The sequence below is a fragment of the Pectinophora gossypiella genome, chromosome 14, assembly GCF_024362695.1.
Source record: "Pectinophora gossypiella chromosome 14, ilPecGoss1.1, whole genome shotgun sequence".
In the NCBI taxonomy this organism is placed as follows: domain Eukaryota; kingdom Metazoa; phylum Arthropoda; class Insecta; order Lepidoptera; family Gelechiidae; genus Pectinophora; species Pectinophora gossypiella.
Genome location: NC_065417.1, coordinates 7,097,226 through 7,124,803, shown reverse-complemented (window position 1 = coordinate 7,124,803; position 27,578 = coordinate 7,097,226). Strand labels below are relative to the sequence as shown.

The 27,578-nt window shown below is 42.0% G+C and overlaps 2 protein-coding genes across 2 annotated transcripts; one reads left to right on the top strand and one right to left on the bottom strand.

Moving 5' to 3' along the window:
• Window positions 1-873: 873 nt before the first annotated feature.
• On the top strand, window positions 874-3,374 carry LOC126372409 (peroxisomal membrane protein PMP34). Its single transcript, XM_050018132.1, has 3 exons — window positions 874-1,337; window positions 1,421-1,481; window positions 1,693-3,374. The coding sequence occupies exons 1-3, from the start codon at window positions 1,281-1,283 to the stop codon at window positions 2,412-2,414; spliced, it is 840 nt and encodes a 279-aa protein (XP_049874089.1). The 5' UTR covers window positions 874-1,280; the 3' UTR covers window positions 2,415-3,374.
• Window positions 3,241-27,578, bottom strand: LOC126372403 (nuclear pore complex protein Nup160 homolog). Its single transcript, XM_050018125.1, has 27 exons — window positions 27,310-27,578; window positions 27,116-27,221; window positions 26,816-27,032; window positions 26,073-26,178; window positions 25,598-25,793; window positions 25,058-25,230; window positions 24,308-24,471; window positions 23,692-23,785; window positions 23,194-23,345; window positions 22,502-22,647; window positions 21,935-22,016; window positions 21,415-21,544; window positions 20,975-21,177; window positions 20,559-20,685; window positions 20,102-20,198; window positions 19,222-19,362; window positions 13,555-13,770; window positions 13,004-13,122; window positions 12,035-12,207; window positions 11,324-11,419; window positions 9,940-10,072; window positions 9,058-9,219; window positions 8,401-8,570; window positions 7,572-7,653; window positions 6,857-6,990; window positions 6,198-6,404; window positions 3,241-3,504 (listed from the first exon to the last, which is right to left on the bottom strand). The coding sequence occupies exons 1-27, from the start codon at window positions 27,401-27,403 to the stop codon at window positions 3,400-3,402; spliced, it is 3,825 nt and encodes a 1,274-aa protein (XP_049874082.1). The 5' UTR covers window positions 27,404-27,578; the 3' UTR covers window positions 3,241-3,399.

Sequence of the window (27,578 nt, the reverse complement as noted above, 5' to 3'; positions counted from 1 at the left end):
TATTCATGATTCATGAAAGATTGATAGATGTAACCGGGCCCTTAGAATTAGAACTCGTTCGTTTAAATTGTTTATATATTTTTTTTTACATGTTTACTTTTCTAATATATTATGTATAGTTCTATGCTTTGACTTTTCTCAACACTCAATTTTACATAATTAATTTTATATTTTACCTAACGTTGCTGCGATTTTATCATGGAATGTAATAAAATACATTTTCAATCGACTTAACCATTAGACGAACAGAACCAAAACCAGCTGATTACTGTCAACCAGGGCTGCCAGATGTACGATTTAAATCGTACTCGTACGATTTTTTGGCATTTCTACTCATGTGCGATCGCAAGACTACGATCGTACGGAAAATGTACGATTTTACGGTACCTGGCATCATTTCGTAATAAAACAAATGTGTTACTCCGGCAGCTTTGATTTTTTTCAACGTTGCAGGCATTTTTTAATCACAAGTGCAGAAGAAATTAAAAAAGATACGATTTAGATGGCGCCATTCTATCGGAACTGGACTGTCTTGAACCTACCAATGCTGTTTCCAGTAATTACAGTAAAAAGTACCGACGTTACTGCCACTCATGATACTGGTTCCAAGAATAATAAAACCCGAGGACATGCAAGTGATGCAGGCGATAGATGACGAATAGCGCAGTTTTCCGAATAAAAAAAAAAAGAAAATTAACCTCAGAAAATTAGTATAAGTCTAATAAACAGTTTTATTGCATTATTTTTCTGATTCTTAAAGAATTATTCTCATTTTTCATAAAAACTTTGAACTTTTAAGTTGTACTATCTTTTCATTTTAAAATTTCCTTGGAATACGATTTTTTTGTAGTTGACGTACGATCATGCCTTTTTTTCATCTGGCAGCCCTGCTGTCAACTGTCAAATTATACTGTTTGGCTTAGCGCTTGCTTTTGTAGTAGATCACGGCATTATATAAAGTAATTTAACAAAAGAAGTGCAAATATGTAAACTAACTTGTGTGTATTCATTTCGTAGCAACATAGCATCAGCATCGTATCAGCATGGATAATTGAATTGTCGTCGATCATATTTATTCATTCATTCCAAAGAGTTCATTTCATTCATTCAGCAATAATTCCATAGTATTACTCTTTGATGATAATTCAATATGTGCAAGCGAGCAAACTAAGAGGATAGCGCATTTTAGCCCTTTACAGAAAATCGCAATGTAATAATCCAATAAAGAAGAGTAACTTTGTTAGACGTTCAATCTAATATACCTTTGCTGTATATCAAATATGGCTCCTTCTCTATTTAGTTATGAAACTCTTGTACATGCATTGGCCGGTGCCACGGTAAGTAATATTTATTAAATACATAGCGTAATTTAGTATACACATAAAACTATTTACAATAAAAAATCTTGATTGCGTTACAGGGTAGCGTGGTCGGAATGGCCGCGTTTTATCCTTTGGACACATTAAGGTCCAGATTACAAGGTGGGTCACTGACACTGGTCATAGGTCAAAAACACACTTGCACTTTAGAATTCAATACAACATACCTAAATGCATTATTGTGTAATATTAACATCCTACAGTCGTAAATATAACAAAGTCAATAACAATACAATATTTTGTTTACAATGAAATGAAAAAACCATAAACACTTAATTATTTTGAATAAATAAAAGGTGATATTACTTTTCAGTGGAGGACCCAAAGAAGCTGCAAGGATCATCTTGGGAATTGCTTCTTAAACTGGCAAACGAAGAAGGTATTGATTCCTTGTATCGAGGCCTGACTCCTGTTCTGCAGTCACTATCAGTGTCGAATTTTGTTTACTTCTATACTTTCCATGCTCTTCGCAGATCTTGTGCCAAAAACACATCTGCCCTTCAAGACTTGATGTTCGGTATTGTTGCTGGCAGTATCAATGTCCTGATCACTTCTCCACTATGGGTTGTCAACACTAGAATGAAGCTGGAAAAAAATTCATACAAAAACCTATCTCAAGGCCTTTTTACTCTCTATAAAAATGAAGGGGCAAAAGGTTTGTGGTCAGGCACAGTACCCTCCCTTCTGCTTGTGTCAAATCCAGCCATACAATTCATGGTTTATGAAGCTTTGAAGAGGAATTTGGTAGCTAGAGGGCGGTTTGACACATACACAGCATTTTTGGTAGGAGCATTAGCTAAAGCAGTAGCAACTACAGTCACATACCCACTTCAACTGATACAGTCCAGATTGCGTGCTGGAACTAGCATGAAGCCCTTGTTGAAGGATGTTAAATCTAATCCCCTCACAATATTCAGAGGACTGGAAGCCAAGTTACTGCAGACTGTCATGACAGCTGCACTCATGTTTCTTATCTATGAGAAGCTTGTTCGCTTAGTATTGACTATAATGAGAGTTAGGTTGACTAAACATTAACCAATGCAATTTTTTGCAGAGGAACTTATAATTCTCTAATTATATTTAATTAATTGGTGAACAAGGTGTGTAACTTTTATTATTATCTTGTCCTTGATAAAATTGATACAAGATATCTTTAGAGGATAAGCTAACTTATATTGGTGGTAGTATTAAAATTGTTTGTGATAGGTATATTATTTATGTCATTGTAGTCAATTGGAACAGTGATGGGACAGTGATTGGAACAAAATGACATTCATTATTAATTCATACCAAATTATTTGTACACTTTAATAATAAGTGTAAGTGATAGTGCCATGACAAAACATTCAAGTTTATTATTATTGATATTTATTTTTTCTTATTTGTTATTATTTATTTGGTCCATTGATTGATATGTCAGCGACACTCGACGAGTAGTTTAAATTATAATATTCAGAACCTGGGGCTAATTCCAGTACACACCATCTAATTTTAAGTTATACCTGTCATTTTCTTATCCGCCGAAAAGGAAAGGGACGGGTAATCGACAGGCATAAAATTTATGGAACACACATTAATTTTAGGCACAAATCTAGAACTAGCCTCCAAAATGTTTAAATTGGTCGATAACCCGACAGAATTAAGTTGATAGATGGCACGCGTCAAACAGTTTGCATACGAGCGAGATACATATTTGATTCGTCCGGGTTATTCATTCATTCATTCTAAAATTAACAGCTGCCAATCATCTATCCCTTTCCTTTTCGGCGGATCAGAGAATGACAGGTATAACTTAAAATTAGATGACGTCTACAGGAATCGGGGCCATTGAATACAATGAGAATTGCTCAATTTTCCGAGATTTCGATTAGAAATATTTTCTTGTTTTGTATAATTTAAATTGTGATGGTGTCGGCTGTGCGGTGTGTGGTACCACTAACTCATTCCAAAGAGGTTTTTGTTTTATTGTTACGTTAATAAAAACATTTTACTTAATATGACTTTTATTTAAAATACAAATTTAATTCACAATAGCATGCTCGATTCTCGCCACTTTCATATCTTCGGATGTCCTGATAACAACTTCAGTATATTCTTTTACCAACTGATTCAACTCGTCGTACACCTGTAATCAAAAATCAGAATTACTTTGTAATTGCTTCATCCAGTTATCGCTAAAATCGCAATATAATTCAACCATTACGAATCAATCGACAAGTGATTAACTGATTGTGACAATTGGCTAGAGGGGGTATCCCTTTGTACGGTCACAAGTACTAATATGTATACCGTGACATGTGACTTTGATACCATGTCACATTAACTTTTTCGACAAATGATATACTAAGTCTCATTAAATGTTAAATATATGATAGTGTGACAGTGGGTACATGATATTACTCATCTACATATTTATTTTTCCCCTATTCTTGGAATTCATAACGTGTGCGTTACCCCAGCAAGAAAGTATCTCCTAGAGTTATATGAGTGGAACGTATAGTTGGTGCCTTATCTGCTGTAAATGTGCCCCACATAAAAAATGTGTGCCCCCTGTCGTTTCGAAAAAAAATCGAAAAAACGATTCTTGCTGGGGTAACGTTTTTCTAGCAGGAAAATTCTAAACGAATGATCGGAGAGAGAAAAACTGTGCATGGCCAGATAGCTTATATGTGTGCCAAAATGTGCCCCCAAAAATAAAATCTGTGCCCCTTCAGATTTTCGAGATATTGCATTTCCTGCTGGAGTAACGTTTTGATGAATAGTATATCTCTAAAACCATTGCATGTGCCCCTGTAGAATAAACATACGCGAGTAGCTCTTAATGTGTGCCCCTTTGTGCCCCAATTAGATTTTAGAAAATATTTATAGTTTTCAAGTTATCGCGGTTTTATGAAAACCCGAAAAAACATCGCAGCGCCTAAATGAGACAAGGCATAACTTCGCTGAAAACTGTATTCGGTCTTTCTTGACGCTAATAATAACCATACAAAGTTTCAAAAATGTTCATGCATGCGTTTTTGAATAATCTTGCTAAAAGTAAAAACGATGGTGTCATAACTTTGACGGCAAAATACAAGGAACTGGCACAATCCCAGATGTGTAGGTGTAAACCAAAATCTTGTGCCTTTAGTCAAAAATATATGGTGAAAATATTGAGCTTCAAATGTTACGCATTAAGTAAATATAAACAAAAAACCAAAATATGTAAACAACGGCTGGTTATCCGACCAAATTTGAATGACTACTAAAAAGCGACGGATTCATACTTAACGAGGACCTTCTTTATTGGACGTATTATACCTAAGCTGTTGTCCTTACAGTCGCGTTCAAAAGTTTTGAGGGCTAATTAAAAAATATATTAAATGCACCTTGTGACTATATAAATGAAACAGCTTGTTGATGTGGAAATTATTATTTACATTAGTATAAAAATACAGGTATGTCACAAAACAGTTTGGTCACGATTTTGAGCATGTTAGTCACATGTACATTTTATTTGAAAATGGCTCTTATAAATGTACTTAATCATGTGTAAGGTCATAGAAACAGCTATTAAAATATAATCCAATAACAACTTTATTTTATTAGTTATTACTTTTCTACTTCAGTGTACTCAGGCACAACACGTGTGAACCGGTTAGTGAGTAAAGTAAAGAAGGTCATCGATATGTATGAATCCGTCGCTTTTTAGTAGTCATTCAGATTTGGTCGGATAACCAGCCGTTGTTTACATATTTTGGTTTTTTGTTTATATTTACTTAATGCGTAACATTTGAAGCTCAATATTTTCACCATATATTTTTGACTAAAGGCACAAGATTTTGGTTTACACCTACACATCTGGGATTGTGCCAGTTCCTTGTATTTTGCCGTCAAAGTTATGACACCATCGTTTTTACTTTTAGCAAGATTATTCAAAAACGCATGCATGAACATTTTTGAAACTTTGTATGGTTATTATTAGCGTCAAGAAAGACCGAATACAGTTTTCAGCGAAGTTATGCCTTGTCTCATTTAGGCGCTGCGATGTTTTTTCGGGTTTTCATAAAACCGCGATAACTTGAAAACTATAAATATTTTCTAAAATCTAATTGGGGCACAAAGGGGCACACATTAAGAGCTACTCGCGTATGTTTATTCTACAGGGGCACATGCAATGGTTTTAGAGATATACTATTCATCAAAACGTTACTCCAGCAGGAAATGCAATATCTCGAAAATCTGAAGGGGCACAGATTTTATTTTTGGGGGCACATTTTGGCACACATATAAGCTATCTGGCCATGCACAGTTTTTCTCTCTCCGATCATTCGTTTAGAATTTTCCTGCTAGAAAAACGTTACCCCAGCAAGAATCGTTTTTTCGATTTTTTTTCGAAACGACAGGGGGCACACATTTTTTATGTGGGGCACATTTACAGCAGATAAGGCACCAACTATACGTTCTACTCATATAACTCTAGGAGATACTTTCTTGCTGGGGTAACGCACACATTCATAACATGTTTCCTTTTTTTTCATAATAATCACTATCTATAAACAGTTGCTTAGTAAAACGACGTTTTCTGTGTTTTCGTCTTGGTGTTTACCAAGTATTGTATTTTTTCTCCTTACTGACATTTTGGGGCGATTCGGCTATCTTACGCGGCCCGGGAGAGGATGTCCACTCTGGTACGGCCGGGGCAGGCGCTGTCGCGCCTCTGGAGCCTATCCTCGTGTCGTACATGAGAGGTCGTCACAGCGTCATCAAGCTGCGATCGCTGGACTTATCAATATAATACAGTAAGGGCGTTAAGCACGTATGACGTGTAGTAGGGACCTCTTTGTGCGGGGGGTGCTGCAGATGCGCGGCGAGCTCGGCCAGCAGGCGGTCGGCGAGCGCCAGCGGCGCGCGGCGCGGCGCGGCCCGCGCGTGCGGCTGCAGCGCCAGCAGCGCGCGCCGCAGTGCGCCGCAGCACGCCGCGCCCGCCTCCACCAAGCGCCCGCCGCACAGCAGCGCGCGGATGCAGCCGGCGCCGTCCACCTCCTGGCCCGACAATAATTATATTAATATTTATATAACAACCCGGCTAACCTGTCGGAAAATTCATGAAATTGTTTTTTTTTATTATTATTCTCAGTTTCATAATTTCCGACGGAAAATACCACTTAATATCAACTCAGAATCATGGGCTCCATCATCTCTCAAAGTTTTCGTTACGATGTCACTAACAACCTATATGCATGGAGGCCCCCCTTCAATCAACCAGGGGAACCTTTTTGATAAGAACATTGCAGGTTTGAATCAGCTGGCTGTCCGAAAGAAAGATAATTCCGTGCTTCTCAGGTCCCAACCCGCAGTGCAGGTGCGTGGTGGAGCATGCTCCATATATTATTATAACAAATTATAAAGTATTTTTCTAGGAAAGGCGGAAAATATTACTATGCGGCATGCCACTCACTTTTAGATTCAAATAGCTTGTACATAAATAAACTCACCATATATCTCATGAGGAACCAGCGCGGCAGGAACTGGTCAGTACTGAGCACTCTCTTTGTCACCGCCAATAGAGTCTCCGCGTCTGCCTCTTTCAGCCTCGGATACAAACTGTCGAAGTCTATGTTTTCACTTCCTATAAGAATGGAAATTGGGTAAAAAGATAGTTTAACTTCTTTACAAACAACATACGATTTCCCAAAGAGTGGATGAGACAGAAAATATATGTTTTCCTAATAGTCTTTCATTGAGGGCCTGTTCAATTCAATTCGTGCGGATTTAATCTGAATGCTAACACATATTTTAGTATAAATTAGTCTAAATTGTGTACATTGGTCTGATTTATGTATTTTCTACATTTTAGTACTAGTCGGCCCTTTTGCCCACTTCTTATTAGAATAAGAACTATAAATAGTGTGAGTTCTGAAGAGGATGACCAACCTCATCAACCCTGGTGTCAGGGTTATTATTGAGCCGCGAAGGCCACTGACGTTACTCAAGTAACGACTACGTAATTACATCAGTAAGTAGTAATCGGGACCAACGGCTTAACGTCCCTTCCAAAGTATGTCCTAACTAGGGATCACAAAGTGAGTTTTGTGATTTGTCTCCACCGGGGTTCGAATTTTGCCACCTCATCGCCGACCATGATATCGGTAGACTGGTCGGTGCTCCTCTAACAATAAGTCGGGGAGCTGTCGCTAAGACAAAACTCACCCAGTAGCGCCCGCTGCACCGGATCCATCGAGTCCGGATCTTCCTCACGAAGCTCTGCCGCTAGTTCCTCCGGTCCGATCACCTGAACAAAGATTCATATGTTTAAATCGTCGTGATCGTATCGATACCGAGTCTGGCAGACACAAACATAATTTTATTATAAATCTAGCTTTATCTCTTTCACGCACTTATTTTAAGTAAAGGACAGGACTATTACAGACTTTAACTGACAAAAGCTCGTTATGATTACTTCAGTACCTACAATTAGTTTACTCTGGGCGCCATCCCACAGTACACAGACAGTGTACTGCGAGGTGGAAGGCAAGGGGGGAACCACTGCCCTATGTTTCCCAAAAAAGTAGCGTGGCTCTTAAATTAGTGACGATGAACATTTTACACTAGCTACAATGCGCGGCGCTAATAAGATCTGTCAATGTACAGAAGCCAGTGTTGTTACTTCATTATAGTGATGTATCAGTTGAGATTAGGTCGATCGATTCTATTCTATCTAACAGTACGTAGCCGTTACATGAGCCATCGGCTACGGCTACGTACACGATGGCTCATGTAACGGAATTATCATTAGGCCGCCGCCGCTGGAAGCTCACGATATGACTATCGTGCCATGAGCCATCATGTAACGGCCACGTACTTATCTAACAGTACGTAACCGTTACATGATGGCTTATGACACGATAGCCATACTTATCTAACAGTACGTAACCGTTACATGATGGCTCATGATACGATAGCCATATCGCGAGCCTCCGGCGGCGGCGGCCTAATGATAATTCTGACAGTTGGCACACGACAGAAGGCGTTTGGTTACCTGCAGGTTCCCGCGGCCGGGCCTGGCTAGGAAGGCGTGTTGGGGCTGCGCCAGCCGCAGGCACACGAGCGCGGCCGCCAGCCAGCGCCTGCGGCCCGCCGCCGCGTCGCCGCCGCCCTCCGCCCGCTCCGCCTCGCACCGCGCCGCGCGCTCGTACATCACGGCCGCGGCTACCGAAATTAACATTAATATTACCCTTACAACGTACGAACCGAGCCAAGATGGTAGGTTACTTCTTCTAATCCTTTTATCCCCTGTTGGGATGAACATTCCCGGTCAACCCAGCGTCGCCTAGTCTCTTTGGGTGCCTTTTGAGTTCCCTCGCGCACCCCAGATTTAAGCTCGTAGCGTAGGTGATCCTTTTTACGAAACGTCAACATGACTATGGAATGTTTATGAAAAAACAAAAGCATTACGTCTTTATTGGACGTGTTCAAACGTCGTAACTCATTTATAAGTGAAAAAGAACAATTATATTGATTTTGATCATCATAGAATGACTTCTGTTTCTAGATCAGCATTTTATAATTTATATTTGATCCAGTCATTTCAATTACGACGAGGCGATTATTCGATTCGCAGAAGTCGTACAGACGTTTTCGCTTCTTGTCAAATTACATCCGAATGTTAGTTTCAAAAAACGAAAGTGTTTCAAACCTTTCCTGTAGTGGTGGCGGGAGACGTGCAGCGCGTAGAGGAAGTCGTAGTAGGGGTTGTGCGCATGCGCGTCGTGCAGCTTGGCCCGCGCCGCGGCCGCGCGCTCCGCCTCGCCCGCCAGCGCGCCGCACGGCAGCAGCGCGCCCAGCTGGCGCCGCGACGCTGGGACGCACACATTCAATTTATTTATTCGTGAAAACTGTCTTCGAAATAACATAAATAGGTACACGAATAACTACGTAAAACATTCACTTCGATGTCACAGCTATCTAGCATACAAAACCTGTCAAATCTTCAATTTCAAAACGTCTGAATAAACTACCATGCTTGAGAGATGATGAACCACCCAGCATAATCTCATTTTCACATGGTTCACGTCCTAATTAGAATCATCTCTTCAGGGTTCGAGTTTATTAATAAAAGCGACTGCCGTTTTGACTTTCCAACCAGTAGGTAAAACCAACCCGATTACAATCCTACAGCTCATAGAAAAACGTGGCAAAATGCCTTTATTATTACGTTTTTCTTGATTAAAATTCATAAATAAGTTAAATAGAAAAAAGGAAATGTTTTTCGTCAGTTTTAAATCTGTCGTTATTTATAATAATCAGAGTTTCATAATTTATCTTTGACCTAGGAAACTATCCAATTGTACACAGTGTACAATTAAAGAGCAAAAGTTCAGTCACTGAGCCCAACGAATTATTTGTAAACAGTGGTCAAATTATGAACCATTAGTTGTCATAATTACAAAATTTCTGTTTTTGTAGTTGTTTTTTATCTATTACAGAAACGACATGTAACCAGGAGGTCTTAAGTGACACCAGTTAATTTATTACTTTGCAATAAATTGATTGCACTTTTGCAGCTTATAGTACATACCGAGCGTGGTGAGCAGCGTAGCAGCGGCGGCTGCGCGCGCACTTGCGGCGGGATTAGCGGCGGCCGCGCTCAGTGCGCGCTGCACGCGCCCGCCGGCCAGGTGCCACTTGAACACTAGCCACTGGAACATGGCCTGCAACACAAGTGCTACTTAGCGCGGTCTCACACGGCGCTACTGGAGTATCCGAGTAACTATAATAACTGACTGGCTAGGAACTGACGTTATCGTACACGTGTATCTGTGTGTGTGACGACTCAACTATTTTTGATGGGGGGTGAGGTAAACCTAGCTCAGACGCTGGTGGGGAGCGGAGAGTTGCTGTTCTATACGTAGTATTTTTCCTTATTATACGGCGTTATTCAACATGAGTATAGGTCCCGGCAAACTTCTTGAGCATCGACCTTGACTGCGCACAACCGAATTTTAGGTCTCTTTGGTGGTGCGGTACGGGGCGCGGGGGCGGGTGAGTCCCGCATCGACCGGCTATTGGTAGATCAGTCGATACTTCCCCCGCGCACTCTTGTCTTCGTCCCTTTGACTCCCGAATACACTTGCGTGCAGTGAAACTGTCATGTTTTTGTTATTGCTCTTTTGTTGGATTTTTTTGTTATTGCTCATTTTTTTAAGTTTAAGAATTAGTTACTAGCACGAGGTCTATGTCTACAGATCCAAAACCTAGCACTAGCTCTGGTATTGCTGGTTTCAACCTCATATTAATCTTCATTAATCAATATTATACTTACCTGACGATTAGATTTTTATTAAATATAATAATATAATGGCCCCGATTCCTGCAAACACCGCCTAATTTTATTTTAAGTTATATCCGTCATTTTCATACCCGTCGAAAAGGAAAGGGACGGATGATTCACAGCTCTTAATTTTAGGAAGAATGAGTAAATGAATGTGTCGGGTTATTGACTGATGTAAAATTTTTAGACGGTTGGTTTAGATTTGTGCTTAAAATTGACGTGTGTTCCATAAATTTTATGCTTGTCAATTACCCGTCCCTTTCCTTTTCCGCGGATAAGAAAATGACAGATATAACTTAAAATAAAATTAGATGGTATTTACAGGAATTAGCACCATTATAAGTTTTAATAAACTATAATAATATAAGTTTAGTTTTATTTACATAATTAAATAATATAATAATTGTTTTTTTTTAATGAAGTTAAGAAAATAAAGTTCATTTTTTTTGCACGGAAGTGTACGTGCGCGAACTTTCCCCCACTACGACACTCGATGCTCAAGAAGTTTACCGGGAGTTATAGTATAGATGTGTAACGACAAAATTTAAGACTAAATTATTCAATATATTTTCTTGCATGTTTTCAACTCTTTTTATTTTTTCAGTTCCATATTAAAAATAAATGTTCGTACCAAATTAGGGTCATCCTTGTCTGCGATACTGATGGCGGTCTCGGCCAGGCGCACCACGCACGCGCCCGCGTCGTGGATCTCGAACAGCTTTATCACCTGATAGACAAACATTAGCGTCACATGTACTCAATATTTATATGGCGTACGTATTAACACCTCTCGTGTCAAGGGAGTTGTATACTAGCGAGATTTCTAGTTATTCCGCACGGGTTCTTTTATAGAAAGTGGCTTAAAACGCCGTCGCTATCTGCGCTGCGTTCAGGCCGCTTCACCGTGTCTGTAGTTCGCATTATTTGAACATCGTGCTACCCCAATTGGGATAATAGTGTAAGCTTATGTTATTCTGTTGGTGAACGAAATCCCAAAGCATTGTACCCATAACATAAACAGATGCTGGACACAGGCCTGCCCTCAATCAACCGGAGGGGGTATGGGGCATACTCCACCCCGCTGCTCTACTGCGGGTTAGTGGTGTCTTTACAGTTAATAGCCGGTACTAACGGCTTAACGTGCCTTCCGAAGCACGGAATCATCTTACTGTTCAGGGGATTCAAGCCTGTAACGCCTGTAACGTCCTTACCAAACAAAAGACAGTCTCACAAAGGGATTTCGATTATGTCCCCATTGGAAATCGAACCCGGACCTCCAGATCGCGAGTTTAACGCTGTAACCACTAGACCACGGCTGTGCATTGTGTTCATGTAATGTTACCTTCATGTAGTAGAGCACGAGCGCCTGGTGCTGAGTGAGGCGCGCGTCGGGCGCGGCCACCAGCTGCCGCAGGAAGGGCTCCGTGCTCACGCCCTTGGCCGCCTTGCAGAACGCAGTGTACGCCGCCTCCGGCTGCTCCAACTCCAGCAGGGACAGGCCTAGTATGAACTGGCCTGCAATCACGTCACCCTTGCCTCAGACTCAAGGCATAGAATAGAGAATAACACTACGAACGTATAGAGCGGCAACTCTCCGCTCCCCATCACCGGCTGAGCTACCCCCCCCCCCCCCTGGTCTTACTTTAGTCTTCAATCGTATGGGCATCAAACGTCACACACCACACACACAGGTGTGCAAGTACGATAACGTCAATGTGTAGTGTCTGTGTAAAACGTGGTTTTTTGTGTGAAGTGTTTGGTTGCTCACTCTAGGGTAGTCCAATCTAATTACGTTCGTTGAAACGCTTCAAAATATGCTTATAGAATTTATATAATGTGTCCACCTCCCAAATTGGAGCCTATTATTACATTGTATAAACGTCACTGTAGTCCTGTGGTACACCGGCTTGCTTCTCAATCGGGGAGCGCCGGTTCGAATCCTGGTATCGGATTAGCACCAATAAGTTATTAATTTATAGTAAGTACGGTCACGAGTACTAATATGTAGACACTTTGAAACCATGTCACATTAACTTTTTGACAAATTAAATTGTAAGTCTCATTAAATATCAAACATGATAGTGCGACAGGGTTCTAAAGTGGGTACATGATATTGCTCATGACTGTAGTGTTCACTATCACAGCTGGCTCGACCATTGTAGACGGCGTTACTGCTCACCTATCACGTTGGTCTAACAGAAAGCTCGGTGAGGTGTGGGTACTTCGTTCATCTTGCGATGAATGTACCTCTGACTACCCCAATTGGGATATAGTCGTGAGCTTACGTTATTGTATAATAAGTACAACATACGCGAGCAAGCATTCCACTCGCACCAGGGCTCCAGCATGGCGACGTAGGTCTGTACTAGCCGCGGCTGGTTGATGCTCGCCAGCCACCACCCGAACTCGAACCCGCCGCTCACTGCCCATCTGAATGCTCGCTCAGGAAATTAATTTTGGCTATTAAATGTATGACATCCTTATAACGAATGTCTAACTACAAAACTCAGATTATTTTAAGAATCAGTTAATCTGAGATTTCGTGATTAATAAGAAAATTTATGAAAATTTGTGTTTTTTTTTTGATTATTTTCTGTTCAACTCAGAATCATGGTCTGAATCATCCCTCACACGCTGTATAGAAGATACATACACTACTGGCATAGAATAAGCAATAACACTACGTATAGAACGACAAATCTCCGCTCCCCACCAGCAGCTGAGCTAGGTTTACCTCGCCCTCTCGGTCTTACGTCATCGATACGATAACGTCCATGTGTAACGTCTGTGTAAAACGAGGTGTTATGTATGAAGTGTCCGGGTGTGACCCTGTACAGGAGATTAGATAGTGGTAAAGGATACAGCTGGTGCGCCAGGTGGTAGGTGAGCAGCGGCAGCGCGTGGTGCCAGTGCGAGGGCGCGCGCGCCGCGGCCAGGTGCGCGCGCGCGCGGCCGCCGCCCGCGGCGCGCGCGTACGCGTGCACGCAGCTGCCGCCCGCCGCCGCGCCGCCCGCCCAGCGGGGCTCCGCGCCCAGCGCCGACAGCTTCAGGCGGAACGCCTCTGCGGAGCTCGCCGACCTGGCGGGTACAAAAGTCACATCGAAGCAATTCTTTTAAAAAAGTATAGGTAAGTATACCTACTAAGTATAAGTAACTACGAATGTATGTGTGAAGTGTATCGATAATTGCTAGCTGTGGAGTTTGGAATAAAACAACTGATTGCGATGAGTGAACAGGAAAGACTGAAGTAATTTATTGTAAATATATTAACATTGATTGTGATCTCAATAAAGTTCATTGACATGAGCCCACATTAGTTCCCCCTTTTGAGAAAGAAAAATCATAATACGAAATTCAACTTAACTAACAATCGATAGGTATAAAACACTTTAAAATACGTAATTCTTATTTCTAAAACATTTTTTATAAAATTGTTCCTGGATTTTCTATGTTACTGTTCACTTTTTAGGTTAATTTCTTCATACGGTTTGATGGCCATGGTTGCTGCAACATTTCTTCATTGTTGGTGCTGGGGCGGTTTCCTGCGCCCTCCGGTTGTCCACGTGACGTAGTACCTTTTTGTAAAATCTCTTCCTGCACTGTTTGTATGAAAGGAATGCCAACACGATGATGAATATTACGAACATTATTCCAATGCCGATGTTGGTTATTGACGCGTTTGATCCGCCCGCTCCAGCGGCGGTTTGCGCCACGACGATCTCTTCCTTTCCACCCCAATTTCCCATTTTTCCTAGGATAGCAATGGTGGCAAAGTTAGTGCGAAGATAAACTTGTAGTCGCTAGGCTGGATTTTGTTGTAATGGTATTTTGCGCAGCCTTTTTTGTGGATTTGGTTCTATTGCGAAATGTACGACTGGGCGAACGACCCGGCCCGATCGCGTTGTCAGCGGTGGTGTCTTATTACAGCCTGTGTGTTCTACTTTCTGGTTGTTGTTTTCTCGAGTTTTGTTAATTTTTGTTGGTTCTAAAGGTTCATTTACCTCTTTTTCTGTAATAATGTATGCAGGTTTTAGTCTGTTGATGGTAATTATTGCAGTTTTCGTTGGTAGTTGTATTTTGTAGAACTTTTCGTGTTTCTCTAGAACTTTGTATGGGCCTTCGTATGTAGGTGTTAGAGGTTTTCTAACGGCGTCGGTTCTGACAAATACATGTTGACAATCTTTCATATGTGGATGTATGTACGGATTATGTTTGGTGGCGTTGTGTTCGCTGTTGAATGGAGTTGCTTTTGCCATAGTGTTTTGAAGTGTCTGGGCGTAACTATCTGGTGATAAATCTTGCTTTTTCGGCTCGATTATCATTCCTGGCAGACGAATATTTGCTCCGTATAACATTTGGGCTGGACTTATGTTTTCTTTTGAGCGTAGTGCTGCTCGTAATCCGAGTAGTACTATGGGCAATTCCTTTGACCAATTTCCGGTGTTTCCGCGAGCGATGAGCGCGGTTTTCATTGATCTGTGCCAACGTTCGACTAAACCGTTTGCTTGTGGATGATAGCTGGTTGTCCTTGTTCTTTTGATTCCTAGTACTTTGGTCAAATCGTTAAATAAGTCTGACTCAAACTGTCGTCCTTGGTCCGTTGTTATGGTACTTGGGCATCCAAATCTTGCTATCCATGTATTTAAGAAGACTTCTGCTACTGTTTTTGCGGTAATATCCGAAACTGGTACAGCTTCTGGCCATCTGGTTGATCTGTCTATCATTGTGACGATGTATTTATTTCCGTTTGATTCCGTTAGCGGGCCGACTATGTCTATGTGCACGTGATCTAGTCGTGTTGTCGGCGGAAACGTGCCGATGGGGAGTACGTTGTGCCTATTGGTTTTGCTTTTTTGACATGCCTCACATGCTTGTGCCCACTTTCCTATATCTGTGTTCATTCGTGGCCAGAAGTAATGTTCTGTAATCATCTTCTTAGATAGTCTGACGCCTGGATGCGTTATGTTGTGCATAGTGTCGAAAACTTGTTTTCGAAGTGTTTTCGGCACGTATGGTCGTGGGTTGATTTTTGTGTCTTCACAAAATAGTTGTTTTTTCTCATTCAATCTGATAGTTTTCCAGCTGAGGTTGTTTTTCTGTAACAGCTGAGTGAGTTCAATATCACTTTGTTGGCTATCTGCCATCTCGCTCCAATCTATGGGAGTCGGGCAATCTATCTGTTCCACTCGCGATAGTGCGTCGGCTACCGGGTTCAAGTTACCGGCTAGGTAACGTATGTCTGTCGTGAATTGCGCTATGAATTCGAGATGACGTAATCGTCGCGGGGATGCCGTTTTGCTGGTAGTGTTTTGCTTTGTTGTGAACGCATGACATAGTGGCTTATGATCGGTGTAGATTATCAATTCTCGCCCTTCTAAATACGGCTGGAAATGAGTTACTGCCATGTATATAGCTAGTAATTCTCGATCATATGTGCTGTAATTTGACTGTGTCTCGCTTAGTCCTTTTGAGAAAAATGAGAGTGGCTTCCAAGTTCTGTTTTCTTTCTGTTGCAATACAGCGCCCACGCAAGTCTGTGACGCGTCTGTCATAAGCGATAGTGGTGCATGTATTGATGGTGACGTCAGAGTGACGGCGTTACTTAGGCTTGCCTTGCACCCTTCGAATGCCTCGATTGCGTCAGGTGTCCAGTTTATTTCTGACTTGTCGTTTTTCTTTGAGCCGATTAGATATTTATTTAAGCGTGCTTGATATTGTGCTGCTTTGGGGATGTTTCTTCTGTAAAAATTTATCATGCCTAAAAATCTTCTCAATTCTTGTACAATTTTGGGTCTCGGATACTTGTTTATCGCTTCAACTTTCTCTGGTAGTGGTTTGATGCCGTCTTGTGTTATTTGATATCCAAGGAATTCTATTTCGTTTTTACCTAATTCGCACTTGGCTCGATTTATTGCGATACCGTGCTCGTCTAATCGCTTGAATACTTCGTGTAAATGACGTCGATGTTCTTCTTGCGATTTTGATGCTACTAATATGTCATCTATGTAGGTGAAGATGAAATCGAGTCCTGCTAATACTGCGTTCAGGAATCTCACGAACGTTTGTCCCGCGTTGCGTAAACCAAACGGCATTCTAGGAAATTCGAATAAGCCGAATGGTGTGATTACTGCGGTTTTTTCAACTTCTTGTACTGGGATTTGATTATAGGCCCGTTGAAGGTCGATTCTTGAATAAATAGTTGTTCCGGGTAGCAGGTTGACGAAGTCTAAAATTCTTGGTATCGGATAGCGATCTGGAACTGTTATGGTGTTTAGTCTCCTGTAGTCACCACATAATCGTAGTTCGCCATTTTTCTTTTTTGCAACGTGTAATGGGCTGGCCCACGGGCTCATTGATGGTCTACAAATGCCAGTTTGTAGCATGTGTTCTATCTCTTTTTTTACTCTCATGTATCTATCGGCTGGTAGTGGTCTTGACTTGCTAAATACAGGGTGTCCCTCAGTAATGATTTGATGAACCACGTTGTGTTTTGGCTGTATCAGTGCGTTTAGTGGCTTCAATATGTTTGGATAGTGCTCCAGTATGTCTGCGTATGGTTCAGTTAATTTCACAGTTCGGAGTGTCGGTGCACCTGAGTTCATTAACTTTGCGTTTGTGAGAAGCCCAGTTGTGCCGTCTATCAGTCGTTTGTTTCTAATATCCACTAAAATGTTGTGCTTTTCCAGAAAATCGGCTCCCAAAATTGGTTGTGTAATATCTGCGACGATGAAAGTCCAAGTATAAGGCCGTCTCAAATTCAAGTTTAGTGTCAGCGTTTTATCACCATATGTTTTGATTTGTGTACCGTTTGCCGCGTATACTTTGTACATATTATCGGCTAGTGATTTGTTTCCTTTTTTGGGTATTGCTGATATATTAGCGCCGGTATCAACCAAGAAACGGTACCCACTTTTGCGGTCGGTAACGCATAGGCGGTTTGATGGTAAAATAGCGCTGACGGCCGCCTCTGTCAACGCCGAACCTAGTTTTCCGACTGTTTTCTCCAATTGCACGGCGATTCGCAGTTGCGTGCACGATGTCTGTACCGCAGGTGATATTTACATAACCACTTGGGGTTGTCAGGCGTTATCCTTGGGCGGGAGATGGACCTAGGGCGTGAGCGACTTCGGTTGCGCCCGTAGTCTCGATGTTGCTCTCGTCGGTGCATGTTTGACTTTAGGGCTGCTACCTCCATGGTTAGTTTACTGATTTGATTCAGCAGCTCTGTCATAATCTGTGGTTGGCCGGCGGCTATTTCTGATACCTCGGCTGATCTTCCTTCCATTATCTTGTCGGCTATGGCTGCCAAATTGTCAAGTTTCTGATCTTGGCTTACCATCAAAACAGCTCGTACGTGATCTGGCAGTCTCGATATCCAGAGGTTATGTAGAGCTTTCTCAGTCACGTGACTATTTCTCGCCAGGTCTCTCATACGTCTCAACAGTTGTGACGGTTTCTGATCGCCTAGCTCTACTTCACTAACCAACCTCTGGAACTGCCGCTCAGCCGATTCTTCATACACAGCTAGGAGTCTTTCCTTTATGGCGTTATATTTATGTGTGGCCGGTGGGGAGACAATGATGTCCGTCACTTGCTTTACCGCATCCTTGCCGAGTTTGGATATGACAAGGCCGTACTTTGCTTCGTCACCTTGTTTTTGCGGAGCCATAATTGTTTCGAACTGCGCGAACCACACCCTTGGCATTTCCGTCCAAAACTCTGGGAGCTTCGACGTGATGCCTAGTGCTGCCAGTTCGGCGCCTGCACCGGGACAGCCACCGTTTCCTTCGCCGTCGCAATCTACTGGCATAGTGTCGTGAAGGAGACTATGTGCCTCTTGAAAACCAGATCAGGGATTTCCGCTTGTGGAAGGCTGATTAGGTTGTGCAGTGCAGTCTCCGCGACACTAAAATCACACGCAACGGTAACACGCGGCGCGAACAAAAATATCGGGGTCACCAGTTATAGGTAAGTATACCTACTAAGTATAAGTAACTACGAATGTATGTGTGAAGTGTATCGATAATTGCTAGCTGTGGAGTTTGGAATAAAACAACTGATTGCGATGAGTGAACAGGAAAGACTGAAGTAATTTATTGTAAATATATTAACATTGATTGTGATCTCAATAAAGTTCATTGACATGAGCCCACAAAAGCAATATTGCGCATATAAAAATAAGTGCGCAATGCCAACAAACAAATGTCAACAAGCAAGAACATCAATTTATTTTGCTGAACAACTAAGTCAATTGAGATACTTTTGTCGAAACTGGCCGAAATTTTCTTAAGCTACTTTTCCTCGGCTATACAGGTCGTGTAAAGCTGCAGTAGTTTTAAGCGGATGAAACGTTCGACAAAAAATATATTTGTGTAAAAATTGGCGTTACATCATGATAAAATATTTTTAAGTTTGAGTCATTTAAAGTGAGAATTTTCTATCGAGTTTGCACGAAAACTATTACAAAATGACGACGTCACCAGCCAATAAACTTGGCCAAATGATTAAAGTGTAGTATGGTGGACGTACGGTCTCCTGAGCGTCTGCGCCCGCAGCCAGAGCAGCGCGCGGTAGGCCTGCCAGTGCACGGCGCAGTGGCCGGCGCCCGGCACCCCACCCGCGCCCCGCGCCGCACCCAGGGCCGCCAGCGCCCCGCGGACCACGCGAGACCTGCACATGTTTCATACTCAAAAACACTACACATACACACTGTTAAGTTACAAAAATGAATATGAAAATAAAAGTTGCTCAGTTACGTAGAATCGACTTATTCACAAGTGGCGGTGCTTAGCTAGTGGTCTCTGAATTAAAACACATAATAACGGGTTCTTACCTCGTTTAAATGGGGATATGAGACTCAGTCATCCCGTGATCATGGCACTTGCAACAGTGTCGAAATATCGGGAGTCTCATATCCCCATTTAAACGCGGTAAGAACCCGTTATTATGTGTTTTAATTATGATAATAACCGCGTAAACTTAAAACAATGTATAATGGTCTCTGTTTTCCGCATTTAGACTTTCAAGATGGCCCATTATGCGTGCTATTGTTGACTACGTAAGCCAACCTAACTCCTTCCAGAAGCTCAGAAGCCTCCTGGGGTTTTCACAAGCTTCGCGGAGTGATCCCATTCCTTTGAGGATTTGTACCCGTTGTGCTGACACTCCCGTGCATTCCAGGATTACATGGGAGACAGTTTCTTCTGCATCCAGACAGCCTCTACAAAGTGGGCTGTTTGTTACCCCTAAATATAAAAAGTGGCGGTAGTATGTTTCTTAATAAAAGGAAAAGAGGCTGCCGCTAGCTGATCGCTAACGCTGCGCTGTATCAGCTCCTACAATATCGACGCTATCCAAACCGCTATTATTATCAAATAAGTGAAAAAGTATTCAAAATCAAATTCTCTACCTCATTTCAGCCATTTGTCGAATTGCTTCAGTTACGACAGATACGCCCAGGTCGCTTGCGAATAGATTGTCGTACTCGCTGTAGTCTTCATCTTCATCTGCAATAGTTTAATTTTAAATCTTCTTCTATCGTGTGTGTTATGAGGTGGATCAATCTCATCAGCCCTGGTGTCAGGATTATTATTGAGCCCCCAAAAGCTCCAGACGTGACTCATGTAACGACTAAGTAGTAACCGGGTACAACGACTTAACGTATCTTCCGAAGCACGTTTTATCTTAATTTTGGACAATCCGGTGATCAATATCCTAACCCAACCAGGACTCGTAAAGTGATTTTTGTGATATGTCCCCACCGGAATTCGAATCCGGGACCTCTGGATCCACAGAAGCCGTTAAAATTTTAAATGTGCACGGATTTTTGACCTTGAAACGCAAAGAGTAAATAATGAACGACTTACTCTTAGTGACGTCGATATCCGGTACATCCAGTCTCAGAGCGTCGTTGAGTTCCAAGACTGCGCTTTGCAAGTCTTTTATTGGTTCCAGAATAGACGAGAGTTCATCGATCTGCTGAGGCGTCAGAGTCTGTAAATTGTGCGAATGTGTTTTAAAGTACGTCAATGAATCAAGGTCTAGTGACAGTTCAAGAGAGGCGAGGCCTGTCACAAGATGCGATGTTTTATTGCCCTAAGTCGATTCCACTTAGTCCACGTGAAACGCTTCTTATCTACTAGCAATACTTGGACGAGTATCAGCAGCGTCGAACTGTTAGTTTCGGTCCAGTGTATATGCACCCTCTCGAAGATTATCAGGTGCAACAGGCGCGGCAGCAGGCGGTGCTGCGGCCTCCAGCAGTGTGAGCCTCTGTACATACCGGCGTGGCTGCTGCAGCGTTGTCGGGTCGCGGCGCTAGCAGCAGATGCAGCAGGCGCGGCAGCAGGCGGTGCTGCGGCGCGGCGGCCGCGAACAGCCGCCGCTCTAACTCTGCAGCCCCGCCCGCGCCCGCAGCACGCTCCCACAAAGCGCCGGCCATCACTACGCGGACCGCGTCTGTCGACAGCTCGCCTGTCTCGCCACCTATACACAGCATCCAAAATATAATACAACATTTATCTATCTATCTACCTTCATTATAATAAAACTGTAATTTTTTGGGGATTATATGCGCGCGCGTCACACATAAATGGCTGACTGGACATTAGAAGCTTCATCAACATCTTTAATAAATAAAACATCGCGCTTTATCACCTGGGCTTGGCTTGGGTTTACACAGGGGTACAGATGGTACGTAATTTAGCCGCAGCGGTTACGTACCAGAGACGTTGTCCAGCTGCACGGAGTCGGGCGACAGCATCATGCGCTCGAGCGGCTCCAGCTCGCGCACCAGCGAGATGCCCGCGCGCCGCACCACCGCGCACCACCACCCGTTTTCTAAATCCGCGCCCTTTAACAACATTACATACCAATCACAAGGTATAACTGCCGCCCGCACTTTTAACGCGTTGTCAATCTAGCGTGCACGGTGCGGTAATACCGCTAGTTTTGGCCAATAAACACATCGAATGCTGTCTCCGTGGAAGAACGTCGTAACGTAAGATTATTTAGTCGAAACCCATTTTATTCCCAAGTTAATTCTTTAAGTTGGTGACATTGTAACGAAAACTTTGAGGGATGATGCAAACCAAGATTCTGAGTTGTTATCAAGTGGAATTTTCCGTCGCAAAAGTATGGAACTAAAAAAAAGAAACACTAAACTTTTCATGAATTTTTTTTCTGAATCATACCACTCTGTATTTGATACGATATCACTAACACAATATAATAAAATACTCACATGCGTCGAAACCATGAGACCAAGGGGTTTCTGAAGTCCTTCCATATACTGCATGCACCAACTGTACAAATCTGACCAGCATCTACGACAAAAACATTGTTAACACCTGTCCGTTTTTACGATGGCGAATAAAGTAGAGCTGACAGAGCTAACGCTGCAGTCTTTCATATAAAAAGCACTCTTGAGTGTTTTTTTTATCTATGTAATGTAGTTTACATTGTGTATAACATAATACCCAGGAATAATATAATAGGCCAGACTTCCAGTCAATTCCTCTACGCATCTCTTCTATCATGTGTTTCTGCCGACCAGCTGAGCAGTGACATATAACATAAGCTCACATCTACATCCCAATTGGAGTAGTCAGAGGTACATCCATCGCAAAAGTAGCCACAACTCATCGAGCTTTCTCTTAGACCAACGTGATAGGTGGAAAATCTAACGCAACAACCAGACAATCGAGACGCTTCTAGTGACACCTCGGACAGAACAGACGCACACACAGGGGTCAAACACATATCCCTTCTTTTTGCTTGGCCGTAGTAGAGTAACAAATAGCTAACTAACTTGTGCATGAGATGCGAGTGGTCCTGCGGCTGCGCGCGCGCCGCGAGGTGCCGCAGCCGCGCCTGCACGGCCGCCACCGCCGCCTCGCCCGCGTCCGCCTCTGCGCCCGCGCCGCTGCACTCGCCGCCCCATGTACGACGGTATATCTGGGGACGTCACTTTGTTATTAGTACTTTGAAAGCTTTTTATCATATGAAATAGTAAGGGCTCCAGCTGATACTGCCTGAATGGACACTACGACCTTGTGAGACCTATTGAAGTCCTGTAATGGGAATTAAATGTTCTCAAGTCTTATAAAGGATTACTTCTATAATGGTGCTGCTTCTAGCAGGCACCTCGCTTTTTTATTTTAAGTTATACCTATCATTGTTTTAGCCGTCGAAAAAGATTAAGGCTGGTAATTTAAGATGAATGAGTAAATGAAACAATAACCTGTACGAATCAAGGATAGGGTTATACGCCAACGAAAATCTTTTGAAAATGTTGTTTAAGATTTCTGCCTAAAATTGAAGTGTACTTTTAGTCTGCCTGAAGGGTTACGATTGATGGCAACCTTACTTTTAAATCGATAGCTCAATAATATCTTTACACGGAAGAAGAATATTACTAAATCATATACCTACTTGGAGAAATTGATAACTAATATTTAATAAAATGGATAGACATTTAAAAAATATGTGTCAACTCGTTACCACAAGCGCCTTGTTGATGACAGCGGGCGGGAAGAGCCCGGGCGCCATGAGTCGGTCGCGGTAGTGCGTGTGCGACGCCAGCTGCGGCAGCGGCGCCGCCGCGTCCCGCCCGCACACCGCCCGCCACGACACCTCCGCGCCCAGCGCGCTGCCTGCCGTACAAATATGCGAGCGACCTCGTCTCATCAGTTTGTCTCGCTCGCTCGTAGGCTTAAAGTATGCCTTTTTTAAGATAAGACAAACAGTCTCGGTTGATTGTTTACTAGAAGCTAACTAGAAGGCTCAATTTTAAAAAGATATACAGGGTGTTAGTGTCATCGTAACAAAAACTTCGAGTGATGATTCAGACCATGATTTTTAGTTGATATCAAGTGGAATTTCCGTCGCAAAAGTATGGACTTCAAAAACCTGCACAAGGTATCTTCACTTATACTCTAATAAAATAAATAATCTAATCTAACATAAGTAATATGTATATAAGAAAGAAATATAACTTACTAGTGATGACAGTTTCCCCATCAGGTTGGCTCCATAGAGCCCAGATAACATTGTTGCCTTCGCTATAGCCTATTGTGTAATCCAGGAGGTCCAGCTGAAACAAGGGTACTAGTTGAAATTTAACTCCTTTAGCTATTCATTCCTACTCCTCTTAGTTTCCCTTTCACAGGAGTAATTGCAACTTTATGCCTTTTTAAGAGTCATTATTCGAGCAAAAAAAACGTTTATTGATTGGCCAGTGACTGTCAACATAAAGAGTGATGCTTACATAATCTAATATTGCTGTAAAATTCGGCCAAGTGCGAGTCGGACTCGCGCACTAAGCGTTCCGTACCATTATGATTAGGTTGATACATAAATTTACTGTCTACCCATTGCCATTATTGAAATCGAGAAAAAAAGGGCAAAAAATCACGTTTGTTATATGGGCCCTTAAATATTTATTTTGTTTTTATGTTATAGCTGTAACACAAATACATAAATTTCAACTGTTTAGCTGTTGCGGTTCTTGATATATGTATAGCCTGGTGACAACAGACGGACGGACAAACAGACAGCGAAGTCTTAGCAACTGGGTACCGTTTTCACCTTTTGGGTATGGAACCCTATTTCATACCTGGGGCCCAAAAATCCGGCAAATATGCGAGAACTTGACGACGCCGGGTCCTCCGTCGTGCATCTTCATGACGACGAATTCGCACTCGTTGGGGAACGATAGGTAAGCGACGAGCACCGCGCTGCCATCGGCGCCCGTCGTCTTTTGCAGCATGTGGCCGTGTGCTGCAACATTCAAAGTAAGCTAACTTCCCAAGCCAACTAAGGACTAAGGGACCGCGTCCACTCCCACATGATGGACTGGGCGATGGGGAGATAACGTGTCAGTCGCGATCTGGTTTCGTTTTATCCATTTTTGGACATCATTCTCAAAAGTGGCTGCAAAGTCATGGAGTATCTATATAAGCTATAGTTTATTACCATTGTGATTCATCGTATCCACGTTAGCGCTGCCACCAAGCCTTGTTCCAAAGGGTGAGACTGTATGTCACCATATAATTACATCACCTGCAGTCCAAATTTCCAGGCACAATAGTTAAAGGTGTCTTTATTTAAGAGCTGCGCTCTTGTCGGTGGAGTAATCGCCTTCAATACTCCATAGATAGGGCGTGTAGAACGGTGGTTGCCCCAATCGCCTTCCGTTCCGCAGTACACCGACCTATTTCCCAAACGGTGATGACCTAGCTAGAGCCCTACCAAAATCCATTTGCTCGACCTCCAACCAGTACCGATACCGCTGCTGCCCGGCTTCAGGAACCTTAAGACCATATGGTTACTTAATTAAGTATCTTTAATTTCCCAAGCGACTCACGAGGCGGCTTAGGTCGCACCATGGTCTGCGACAGCGGCGGCGACACGGCGGCCGGCGCGCCGCCCTCGTCGACCGACCACGCGCGCAGGCACGTGTCCCCGCACACGGCCACCGCTAACCCACCAGTCAGCACCACGCCGTATATCTCTACCCCATCTGTTGCGCTTTTTCCTCTGGTGAAACAAATAGAAGATGTTATATGTAGCATATAAGGAGTTTGCTCTGAACGGATTCCGCTATTACGCGCGTAATTTCGCGGGTTTCGATTAGTAAGTGAAGCAAATGGTGTCTTCGTAGTTAAACGTCGTATGGCGATTACTCGAAGCCCGAGATAAACTTCACACCACGCGCAATAAAAGACGTTTGCCACAGTAGCAGGCCATAGATAATATTTAAAACAAAAACATATATTTATTTATGTTTCCAAGAATAGACAAAAAATAATTGGGTAAACAACATTCTTCTATTTTTATCTTCAAAATCTACACTACAGTTCTAAAAGCTCTGTAATTCCTCAAGCAATATTTTGTTCATACACACCTGAGAGCTCCTGTGATTCCCGACAGGAACCTTGGCACAGTGGATTCTCTCTTCAGTATAGTGGTGACTGCACTGCCAGCAATAGGCAGCTTGACTAGGAGAAGAGATCCCTCACCCCCGTGGCCGAATGCCAGCGCAAACACCGCCTCTCCATTGTCGCGCAGCAGAGATGCACAAGTGTGTGCTACTCCAGTTGCTAAAAGTCATTATGGATATTCTTCTTTACATACATTTTAAATGGGTCAGCTTATTTCTAACAAGAAATTTGAGAAAGCATCAATAGCTGTTAAATAATAAGCATTGTACCAATTAGCATTTATCAGAAAAATCACAGGATTTTTTTTACAAAAGTATGTATTTATGTAACATTCTTATCAAACTTGTTGTTTGTGACATTGAAAGGAAGAGCTTTAATAATAACAATGATCTCAACTAGAAGGACAGGCACGATGTTATGCAATCTTATAGTACTTACTTGCATTAGAAAACTGGTTGAGAATGTAGTAATGATTTGGATTGCTCAAAGCACTGATATCGTGGAATATTGATGGAGATGTTGTACTCATTGATCCAAATGTTGCCTGAAATGAAGAATATAGCTTTTATTTCATAAAAACATATAACATATAAATTGCATACAGATCTTCTTCTTTTCTCATGAGGGTTGTGAGACAGATGATCAACCTCATCCACTCTTGGATCAGGGTTATTATTATGCCCCTAACATGGCTCATATAACAAATACATACCTACTTAACCACATGTGGCTGAGATTTCCATACACATTTGGGTTTTAAAAGGACATTTGATCTTACAGCTTTAAGTATAATACAGAAACAAATCATTATTACTCATAAACTATACAGAATGTATGTATGCATATGTCTCCCCGAGCGGATAGGCAGGGGTGGAAGTAAATTTTCGAACAAATCTATATAACTTATTGTTCTTAGGCGTCTTAATCTGATCATATCATCACTTTGTTATTTAAGTAAATTGTGGGCACTCTTTGTCTTCACTTATCACTATGTAACACGTAAATGCTGTATTATGACTGTCCATTGTCCAAAATAAAATAAAATGTAAAGGTGGAAATTCCTATTCAAAAACCATAAACTCTCTAAATATTTAGTCTCTAAGTATTTACTTATAATGTATCTTGAAACTATTTTAATAAATAAATAATTAATATTATTAAATAACAGATAAATAGCTTACCTTCTTATCCAATACATCTGGGTGAGGAAAAACTAGTCTGTGAACTGAGGAAACTGTAGCAGCTAATATGACCACTTCCTGTGCACTACGCCTTTCATATATTGTCATGTTGTTCAATGGTGGTGTGCCTGGAGCCACCTTGCATCTTAGATTACATGATGAAAGGTTTACATCTAAGGACGCCTCCGACAGTTCTATAGCATCTGAAGTCGTCTGCCTGGGTAACAATAGATGTTATGAAATGACAAAGAATTAGAAATAAATTAAACACAAACAAACACAATGACAAAAAATAGTTACCAGTAAATAAGACGGTTTCTAGTGTTGGCTTTCTTAGAGTCTTCGTACCAATAACCCCCAGCTTTATGCGGCAGTTTGATATCTTGTAATGTACTGTGGGTACCACCTACAACAACGTAAATTGTTATGTTTAATTAGATCTTCTATTCAGGTACCTAATGCGTTAAAATATGTATGTAGATAGTTCCACTCACCCGTGTTAAGTATGATTTCCTTCCATTTTTCAGGAACATTATAATTTGGTGTAATTTCTTTGAAAGTAACCGGTATAGCGTCAATGAACTCCATTTTTAAACTACAGAAAGTGATATTGGAGATAACGCAGGGGGTTTCACTTTAAATCCAATGCTTAACTTTAATCCTAATACAAATAAATCTTATTTTATTAACATCGAAAACAAACAAAAGGTAACGTATTTTAGGTTATTTTTCGGCGCCCAAAGGACTTCCGTCAGTCAAAGTA

What these genes read in the sequence shown, in the direction of transcription:
- LOC126372403 (XM_050018125.1), bottom strand. Translation starts at nt 27,403, where the DNA reads ATGGAGTTCATTGACGCTATACCGGTTACTTTCAAAGAAATTACACCA. An exon ending in CACTCGCATCTCATGCACAA is followed by an intron (nt 22,017 to 22,501) that starts GTTAGTTAGCTA and finishes TTTTTGTCGTAG; the next exon opens with ATGCTGGTCAGATTTGTACA. An exon ending in ACGCTGCAGCAGCCACGCCG is followed by an intron (nt 20,686 to 20,974) that starts GTATGTACAGAG and finishes CACAATTTACAG; the next exon opens with ACTCTGACGCCTCAGCAGAT.
- LOC126372409 (XM_050018132.1), top strand. Translation starts at nt 1,281, where the DNA reads ATGGCTCCTTCTCTATTTAGTTATGAAACTCTTGTACATGCATTGGCC. An exon ending in ATGCATTGGCCGGTGCCACG is followed by an intron (nt 1,338 to 1,420) that starts GTAAGTAATATT and finishes ATTGCGTTACAG; the next exon opens with GGTAGCGTGGTCGGAATGGC. An exon ending in ATTAAGGTCCAGATTACAAG is followed by an intron (nt 1,482 to 1,692) that starts GTGGGTCACTGA and finishes ATTACTTTTCAG; the next exon opens with TGGAGGACCCAAAGAAGCTG.